This window comes from Acyrthosiphon pisum, chromosome X (genome assembly GCF_005508785.2).
Source record: "Acyrthosiphon pisum isolate AL4f chromosome X, pea_aphid_22Mar2018_4r6ur, whole genome shotgun sequence".
Lineage (NCBI taxonomy): Eukaryota > Metazoa > Arthropoda > Insecta > Hemiptera > Aphididae > Acyrthosiphon > Acyrthosiphon pisum.
Genome location: NC_042493.1, coordinates 121,784,569 through 121,794,803, shown reverse-complemented (window position 1 = coordinate 121,794,803; position 10,235 = coordinate 121,784,569). Strand labels below are relative to the sequence as shown.

Here is a 10,235-nt window from a genome sequence, read left to right as displayed (position 1 = left end):
AAACTATATTATATCTTTTGGTGATTCTATTAGTGTACCTATAGTTTCTTTTACATTATTATTTTTGATAAGCTGTGTTTCGATTTTTTCGAGGAATTGTTCATATGATTCGCCCTTTATTTCCTGAATAGTATACATACGCGTAAGTGCATCTACATTTGAGTTTAAAATGCCTCTCTTGTAGTGTATTTCGTATTCATATTCTTCTAATTGTATTCTCCATCGTGCTAGTTTTGTAAATGGATTTTTCAGATTAAAAAACCATGTTAATGGGCAATGGTCAGTAAGTATTATAAATTTTCTGCCGTATAGATATGGTCTGAACTGTTTAACCCAAAAATTATCGCAAGACATTCTAATTCTGTTGTTGAATAGTTGCTTTCGGTTTTATTTAGTGTACGTAATGCATAACAAATTGGCAAATCTTTACCGATTTCACCTTGATATAAAATGGCTCCGAGCGCTTTGTTGCCGCGTCCGTAGTTAATAAGAATGGCCTTGTAAAATCTGGATATATAAGTACCGGTTCTGAACATAATGCTGTTTTTAATGTGTCGAATGATTTTTGACATTCACCACTCCATATGAATTTTGCATCTTTCCTTAAAAGATTAGTTAATGGCTTTGCTATCGCGCCATACGAATTTATGAACTTCCTGTAATAACCGCTTAATCATAAAAATGATTTTATATTTTTCACAGTTTTTGGTACTGGAAATTCCACTACTGCTTTTAGTTTACGTTCATCTGGCCCGGAATCGAGGCGAACTGGCAGCTAGTATGAATATAAGATGTAACCAAAGGTTATTATAAAAGGACCGTGGTATAGATTTCAGTGTCTGGTTGTGCAAGGGATTCAGTAACCTCTGTGTAACGGGAAGTACGAGGCCGTAACTTGGTGGTTTCGTAGACCCTTAGCCATGTATCGCAAGCTCGAATCCCTCCGCGCCCTAGTGACGTACCACATCCCGTGCTGAGGGGTACACTGGGCGCCCAAGCGCCATGCAGTGGCCCAAACCATACCGTTTTTACGGGTATTTCGTGAGTTTCGTCGGAAGGTCGTCGGCGGGCCCAGGGCAACAATCCTGGTTGAGTACTTCCCTTCTGACTAAGACGATACTCCCACAACATCCTTGGGGCCATCCACATAAGTACCGGGTGCGCTGCCGTCACGCGGGCCCAGGGACAACCAAGGACGCGCCTGACCGTCGAGCGTGCGGACCATAGTTAATCAGAGTACCGTTTGCGTGAAGGGCTCTCTCTGATTCCCGAGGAATAATAATTTGGATTCCGTAATCCAGGTACTCAAAATGAACTTTTCCTGCTAGCGCAAGTATCGGGGTAGGCTTTTACGTCTGTCCAAGATACTGCCTTAAGATGAGCGGTATAGTTTTTGCGAGCGGGTTACCGTTCCCGTACCGGGTGTTCTCCGGGTTTTTTTATGGCTGGCAGTAGATGGCTGGTTCGGCGTTGCTACTTGAACCTGGTCACTCGCATCACTGATGCGAGCTCTCAATCGAGTTTTGAGTGGTAATGGACCGGCGTGTGGTTGGTTGTCCGCGGGCGGGTTTTTACGTGGTACCCGCACGCGGTTGCTTCGTCCAACCCTTCCGTCTCATTACCGTCTCAATGTCCTCATCGTTACATCGCAAGGTTGCGGGGTTATTACGTTATCTCGTCTTCACACCCGATTTCTTTACTCGGATATATTGTCCCGTGCGTATAAGAAGGATTATCCCACGTTCTTCTCGGCCTTAGTAAGTTTTTACAGGGCCCCACAACTGGAATTTTACTGATATCACCAATATGACTACCAAGTTAACCCTACATCAGAGCCTCCTAGTGTGTCATGAGCGAACACCCTAAGCGCCTGAATACAACCTCGGTGCTTGTCATGAACTCTAAGTCGCACGGCCAGTCCGCACCGGCCGCCTGCACGGCGAGTATAAGAGTTTTTCCGTTTTTATTCACAAGTGGGCATTCAAATAGCAGATGCTCTGCGGTACCGTTTGGAGCACCACATTGGCAAGCCGCGTCACCTGTAAGTTTGAACTGGTGGAGTTTAAAGTTGAACCTTCCGTGGCCTGACATCAGCTGGGACGTAAAGTGATCCATTTTGCACCACCCACGGGCAAGCCGACGCCTGATGTCCGGGAACCACTTCGCCGTCCACCTCCCTTTTTTGGAAGCGACCCAGTTGCTCTGCCAGATGTCCAGGATATTGTTTTCGTACTGAACCTTCCTAGCCTCGGCGATTTTCATCGTCATAGCACCCCTCCTTACCGCGATCCTATCCTTCTCGACCTTGGCTATTCGCAATAGTTTCAAGTCGAGAGGTGGTACTCCGGCTAAGACCTGCAGCGCCATCATCGAGGTGGTTTTATACGCACCCGTAATAGCCCTCATGGGTCTCTCTGAATCGGTCACGAATGACCGCCAGGCGTCCCGTCTGGCTTTAAAGCAATTCACTTTGAACCTTTGCTTGTGTTTCTCATAAGAGTTCCGGATCGCCCGCTTGATAAAGGCGTATTTCACGTTTCTCAGTCTCGTTTTCCATCGTCTAAGAGCATTCAATTATCTGTCCAAGCTCTGATCCCACCAGGGAGGGGGCTTAAGCCTTCTTATTCTCGCTTTGTTCATGCGAGTCTCACAGGATGCCTTTAACGCATCTGTGAGTGCGGACGCACTAGCATCGACGTCTGGGCTTTCTAGATCCGTCATTCTCGCTTTGATCTGGTCCCTTAAGGTCTTACGGAATTCGGGCCAATTTTTCTTGCTCCAGTCGTACTTAACGAAAGGATCCGCCCTGTCAGCCGGGCGTGCGCTGTTTTGCGTTATGTGGAAACATATTACCACGTAGTCACTCGACGTCAGACCGTGGGCCGCGCTCCAGTCCTACACCCTGACTCCACTAGAAGCCAGGGTGATATCCAGGCACGCGGACCCCCGGTTTCTGAACGTCGGCGGGAAGCCGGCTAAGTTGTGGACCATAAGGTTTTTCCGACTTACGAGGTCCACGACAATTTCACCGCGGTCGTCCGTGAAAAGGTCGTGCCAAACAGTTGACCATGCATTCACGTCAGCGCAAACAAGCACGCCGCCGCTTACCGCGTCCAGGGTGGACTCGAGTCCGTCGGCGTGTGTCTGAGTTGGTTCCGAAAACTGAAAGTACGTTGATATCAACATTAAGCGGAGATTCCCAACTGTAAGCACGGCCACTGCAATATGTGGGGTACTAAGCTTCTGTAAACTCAGGATCCCGACAGCGGGGTTTACAATAACGATCGCAGCTTTAGACTTGGGGCTGTTCGCTATCACCCTGTACGGGCGTCTGTCAAACAGATAGACCCCTTTGCTGTCGAGGGATGGTTCTTGTATTTAGCAGACGCAAAGCTTTTTCTCGTTAATAGACCTTCGATTTCCTGCATTACGCGTTGCAATCTTGCAGCGTTAATCTTCAGTACTTTAGTTAACGTCCTTGGTTCACTTCCGGCTATTTCGACAAGACTGCTGGGGTCAGAGTCGATTATGCTTTTAACTGCCTCAGCCATTCCTTGCATGGAGTCGGTCTCATTACGAGCTGATGCGCTGGGACTAGTCAAAGGTTCGTTTGCGTGCAATCTTATCCTGCCTGTTGTCAATGTGACTGACTCGTCCTGGGGGCGATCGGCCCCCGCTCTTCTCTGCCTCCTTATCCAATGTCCAGAGCGACCTGAGTCACTACTGGCGATTGGGGGCGACACGGTGTCCCCTGCCGAAGTAAGGGCAGCGTTCCACCCGGGCAGGCCATCGTTTGACGGGCCGCTCAGCTCCGTCCGAGTGCTCATGAACTTATCAAGTGGCGAGGCCCCGGAATCCGAATCCTCGCCTTTCAGACCGTAGTCTGTCGGGGTGTGTACCATGTCTTGACTTGAGTTCATGAGTAGTCTAAATAAAACTGGGGTCAACCATTCCCCGGAGTCCACCTTTAACCGGGTGGATGGCCCTAAGATACGCCCTTCGGAAGGCGCCGAGATTGTAGCGGATTAAAAAGTTGATTCAGTGGCGTGCGGGTGTCTTTTGTCCCGCACGCCCCCCTCCCCGTCTACCGACGGGATGCGCCGGCCGGAGTCTCAGTACCCCCGACCTAGTTGTGCAGAGGATATGTGATTTCCACTTAACCACCCGGCACTTTTAGGGATTCTCACTTTACCGTCCACTGTATGGACACTTTCTAATGCTTCAACCGCTATTGAAAACCAAAATTTCGGTGCAGATGTAACAAAAATAATTTTGAAATGATTTATTCAAACACGCTTAAGCTTTATGTTAATTAATAAATAAATTATAATATGTAATCAAGTTAATTAGTACGCATCTTTACAGTATGGAAATAAGATGTAGGCAACATAATACTTAGTAACATAGTAACTTAGTAACTCCTATACAATTTACATTGTTACAAGTGAAACTCAGCTGTGGACGGCCGCCATTTTGTCAGTTGGAAAAACATTTCATATATTATACAAAATGTATTAGGAATAATATTTTTTTTAATGTCTTTATAAATGACTTATACAAAATATATTTTTTATTTTTTAAACAACATGTTTAGAAATAATAAAATACGATACAAAATAAATTATAATATCATCTTATTTGTCATATAAAATTCAATACAATTGCAATAACTATAAATACTATATTATCAAATATTTATTATCTATAACCTATTATTTTACCATTATGGCAAATTGGTAACAATCATATCTTTACAAAAGTAATAACATAATTCTTATGTTCAGTACGGTCAAAGGAGCTCTCAAAATAATAGGTACCTGGTTCAATGCCAATTAATTGTAAAATGTTTTAAAATTTAAAAAATATATACATGTAAAATAATCATATTATTATGAAGTACCTATTTATATATATGTGTATTTAAAATTTGTTTAGAATGAAGTTTGTGGGCTTTAAAATGATTTTTATCATCGCATTGTCCTTAATGGGATCGGTTGTTCATTCGGAAGAAACTAGCGATTTCAAACTACCTACTAATTTCAAACCTCTCTTGTAGTGTATTTCGTATTCATATTCTTCTAATTGTATTCTCCATCGTGCTAGTTTTGTAAATGGATTTTTCAGATTAAAAAGCCATGTTAATGGGCAATGGTCACTAAGTATTATAAATTTTCTGCCGTATAGATATGGTCTGAACTGTTTGACCCCAAAATTATCGCAAGACATTATAATTCTGTTGTTGAATAGTTGCTTTCGGTTTTATTTAGTGTACGTGATGCATAACAAATAGCAAATCTTTACCGATTTCACCTTGAGATAAAATGGTTCCGAGTGCTCTGTTGCTCGCGTCCGTAGTTAATAAGAATGGCCTTGTAAAATCTGGATATTTAAGTGCCGGTTCTGAACATAATGCTGTTTTTAATGTGTCGAACAATTTTTGACATTCACCACTCCATATGAATTTTGCATCTTTCCTTAAAAGATTAGGCTTTGCTATCACGCTATACGAATTTATGAATTTCCTGTAATAAACACTTAATCCTAAAAATGATTTTATATTTTTCACAGTTTTTGGTACTGGAAATTCCACTACTGCTTTTAGTTTACGTTCATCTGGCCCGGAATCGAGGCACAAGTCCTATACAATTTACGTTGTTACAAGTGAAGCTCAGCTGTGGACGGCCGCCATTTTGTCAGTTGGAAAAACATTTCATATATTATACAAAATGTATTAGGAATAATATTTTTTTTAATGTCTTTATAAATGACTTATACAAAATATATTTTTTATTTTTTAAACAACATGTTTAGAAATAATAAAATACGTTACAAAATAAATCATAATACCATCTTATTTGTCATATAAAATTCAATACAATTGCAATAACAATAAATACTATATCATCAAATATTTATTATCTATAACCTATTATTTTACCATTATGGCAAATTGGTAACAATCATATCATTACAAAAGTAATAACATAATTCTTATGTTCAGTATGGTCAATGGAGTTCTCAAAATAATAGGTACCTGGTTCAATGCCAATTAATTGTAAAATGTTTTAAAATTTAAAAAATATATAAAAATATATACGTGTAAAATAATCATATTATTATGAAGTACCTATTTATATATATGTGTATTTAAAATTTGTTTAGAATGAAGTTTGTGGGCTTTAAAATGATTTTTATCATCGCATTGTCCTTAATGGGATCGGTTGTTAATTCGGAAGAAACTAGCGATTTCAAACTACCTACTAATTTCAAACCCATCAGCTATGAACTGAACGTGACCACGTACTTGGAGGATAAATTCATGTTTGAAGGAGTAGTCGGTATTCGTGTGAGTACGCAACATACTAAATCCAGTATATTACCTTACTCACAATAACTAATAATTATGTTATATTTTCAAAAGGCAAAATGTCTTGAAATTTATGAAATTTCATAATAACTTCACATAATATATAATTAATATATTTAGATGACATGCGTAGGAGCTACCGATACCATAGTGTTGCATTCGACCAGTTTGAACATCGATACCAAAAGTGTTGTTGTGGCCAACGGCGGTGAAAATGTCATCCCAGTGAGCAGTGTGTCTTTTGATCCAGATAAAGAATTTATGCACGTCAAGTCAACCGTAAACTTTAAGCCCTGTGACGAACTCGTGCTGACTATACCATTTACCGGAAACCTCACCGACGATTTAGTAGGTTACTATAGAAGTAGCTACGTAGACAAGGAAAGTAATCAAACGAGGTGCGTTAGTATAAGAATTTTAATATAATGCACAAGTCATAAAAAAATATAAATAAATATTTTTTGTGATTTCGTTACTTTCTATTCTTGTGTATGTCTACACGACAAATTGAATAAAGCACGCTTGGTGAAATAACCAAGTATAATATATTTTATTTTAAACAATGTAAAAAAAATTATTCGGAGGTTCGGACAGATATTCTGCTGGAATACAACTGACTTCCCTTCTTAACGAGCGCGGACGACAGGCCTGATGTGGCTACCAAAACTGTCCGCTCAGCGGGATGTCATATGCTGTCGCCGTGCTCGTTCCCACGGGTTAGGTTGCAATTTCTTGTACATCATAACTTATGATTCATAAGGTTCTGCGATTTCAGGTGAATATAATTTTAGTATACTACATCGATACTTAATAACTTAATGACAATTATATATAGTAATATCAAATTATGTTCTGGTTTTACAAAAATATTTTCTGTGGTATCCTTGTACAATTCATTGAGTTCGTTTAACTCTTGAGACTCCTGAGCTAATTTGTTAAAATTTATAAAAAGCGTATGATAACTGATTTTCTGAGGTTCATGATGATCTGTTATTTTCTTAAGGGATAATGGTAAGTTTGAACTTGGATTTTCAGGTACGAAATCTTAATGATATATTGTTTTGATAATACGAAAACGGTGTAGGTACTACCAACGGGTGACCACTTCATGCGGCTGGAAACCGTAGCTGAATTTATGGATGAATTGTTACAATACATTGCGTAGGGAACGTAGACGTCCCTATTTTGAGGGTTTTTACTAGAATAAATTCTCAAATACTCTCCAAGGTTTCTGTGACTGCGTTATAAGCCCCCGTTACTCTGTGGGTGGTAAGGTGTTGTTGGGGTCTGCGTTATCTTCAAGAGGGATCTACTCTCTGGTAATCAATGCTGTTCAGATGATATATTAAAATTATGACGTCTTAATATACGATTGTCTGATCGACGAGAGAATACATTTTTATTATATTAAGCTCACTCCCAGAGTCGTAGAGTAGCTTCGATTTATTGCTGATGGTCTGTTCAATGTAGCAGGTTAAATGATCTCGATCTAATTCTACTTGGAAGTAGAGGATTTGTCGTTGCGGGTGTTTTTTAACTCGCTCATCGGGCGCCCACCGCTGGCAGCCGGTTGCTGTTGGTTTTCTGCTGGTTGCCTTCCTTTTTGTAGCTAACATAATTCCTTTTACGACAATCTTTCAGCAGATGTCCTGGCTTTTTACAGTAGTGACATTCAATGTTTCTAATTGGTGCCGTTGTGGAAGAAGGTTTTGGGTTTGTTATTGTTGGCAATCCTTTGCCATATGACCAATTTTCTCTTAAGAGGTTCTCTTACCTCTATGAATACTTTAATGCTTTACTTCTTGATACTTGTTCCTTGCACTTGGGCTACCTCCCAACTGTACCCAATTGTCTCTTGCTCTATGATAATTGTTTAGAGTTGCTCATTCCTATTTGCGTACTTAGTTAAATCTTCTCCGATATCCTGTCTTGTTGAATACAACTCTGAGAATAGATAAGTGGTCGTCTTCTGCGGTTCCAATGAAGATTTCAACGCTTCCTTTAGTTCAATCCTATGTTTTATTTCCTTAAACTTGAAAGCCTGACGGGCTTTTCCTGTCAGTCTAACTTGGATATGTTGGAGAAGTCGATCCTGTACATGGTCGTTTGCGCATACTAGCGCTAACTTGCATTTTTCTAAGAATATTTCTAATTCCTCCTGCTTGTCTCCACTGAACGAGCCTTGCATGTGTTTTAGAGCAGCCTCCAATCCTCTTGGTCTATGTAAAGTATTGTCTGATCTATACCCTTAAGCATTTCGTGTACGTTAATTAATATTTGTTCGTTATTGGTTAACGTGTTAAAAAACTGTTTGTCGGATGTAATGTCTAATAAACACTTCCAAATTTGGGAACCTAACAGATAAACTTGTGCGTGGAGCTGGATTTGGTTGTAATTAGTCAGTGGAATCTAAATTTTGAGTTTGTTGATTTAGTTCGGAAGATTGTGATCCGCTACTAGACTCACGGGAGTCACTCATTAACAATGATTTCCTTATCCGTATTAACTAAATTCTAAAATTATTTCAAATAGTAAAATTAACCTAACTTCTTTAATCGTTAATTATATTCTTATATACTAATGCTCACATCATTGCCATCATTATAATTACATCCATGATTGAGATTCGTCAACTTTTCGTACTGATGTTGATTGGCTTGGATTGGTTCGGTCGTGGGCTGGAGCCTATGTTATACGACGCCTTCCTCTTTGACAGTCGAGTTCCATTTGAAGTTCGCAAACCCCAAAACTTCTGGCGCAGGGATCACTAGTATATAGTGGGTTTCACTGATTTCTCACGACTTGTCATTATCAAACAACGGTCGCGTATTTATTTTGATAGACAATTATCACGTAATTAATTACACTGATGACAACGATCACGTATTTATATTGATAACACCGATCACGTAATTACACTGATAACAACGATCGCGTATTTTTAAACCTAACGATTATCATGTTTCGAACCGCTAACGCACGGACTAAGAAATAATGGACTGAAAACGACATGGTGAGCGGGTGACGCGGGACGGCCCACAAAAGGTTCCTCTGTTATCATCAACGCTCATAATCGAATGTTTTCAGCGCTATCAGTGGTTTTATTTAGTATCACAGTCCGTGTTTTATACAGATGGCGCTGTAAACTCTTGATTATGGTTGCAACCCCCCGCATTTGCTTCTCGTACATACTTTCGAGGCCACTGATAAGCTGATCGTTTCCAGTCCGTTTTATCTTAGTCCGCGCGCTAACGCGAATCATGTTTTTTATCTACACTTCGCGGCGGTGCTGATAAGGAGCTTCGTTCACTACTGCGTATTGATATCAGTGTTGCAGCGGCTATCTGCCGGCACTATATGGTATATATAAACACGGCGGCGGAACAGACGTTTGATTTCGTTAGCACAAACGACGAATGTGTGCGTGCGTAAGTGTGTTGTGACGATCAGAGTTGGATGACCATTTGACCATATTATTTGTACACATAGACTGTAGTGATACAAATGTTGTGTGTGCGTGCGACAGCCGATTTTGTCCCGTGGGTCCAAGTCCACCGATCGACGACAACACCTGCCGGTCCGATAACGCACACACGCTCCCCTCTTTCGTCTCCATGGTCTGGGCAACACCGACTAATTACGTGTTTAGGGATATCGACGATTAATTTACGTCTCCACCTGCTTTCGCTCTGTCTTCCCACTCCCACGGGTTCTAGTAAATATGGTTCTAAAAGTTCAAGATTCGGGTCATGAGCAATATGACTCGAGTTGTTAAAGTGTGTCATTCGGTTCGGGCGGCACTATCGACACGGAGGCGGCGGCGCGTGCATTATGAGTCATTTACGTGTGTATGTGCGCGTTACAATTG

General features: G+C 40.8%; 1 protein-coding gene across 3 annotated transcripts in view; it reads left to right on the top strand.

The window, feature by feature from the left end:
* LOC100571410 (aminopeptidase 1) overlaps positions 1-6,808 on the top strand; it is a 42,969-nt gene extending 36,161 nt beyond the window's left edge. For 2 of the 3 annotated variants that reach the window (XM_029492733.1, XM_016801388.2), the window contains exons 2-4: positions 5,569-5,728; positions 6,163-6,346; positions 6,488-6,808. In XM_029492733.1, coding sequence (XP_029348593.1) covers positions 6,164-6,346; positions 6,488-6,793 — 489 coding nt within the window. In that variant the 5' untranslated portion in view covers positions 5,569-5,728; position 6,163 and the 3' untranslated portion in view covers positions 6,794-6,808. The remainder of the gene's footprint in view (positions 1-5,568; positions 5,729-6,162; positions 6,347-6,487) is intronic. The other variant, XM_008181134.3, reaches the window with a different exon arrangement.
* The last annotated feature ends 3,427 nt before the right edge of the window (positions 6,809-10,235 follow it).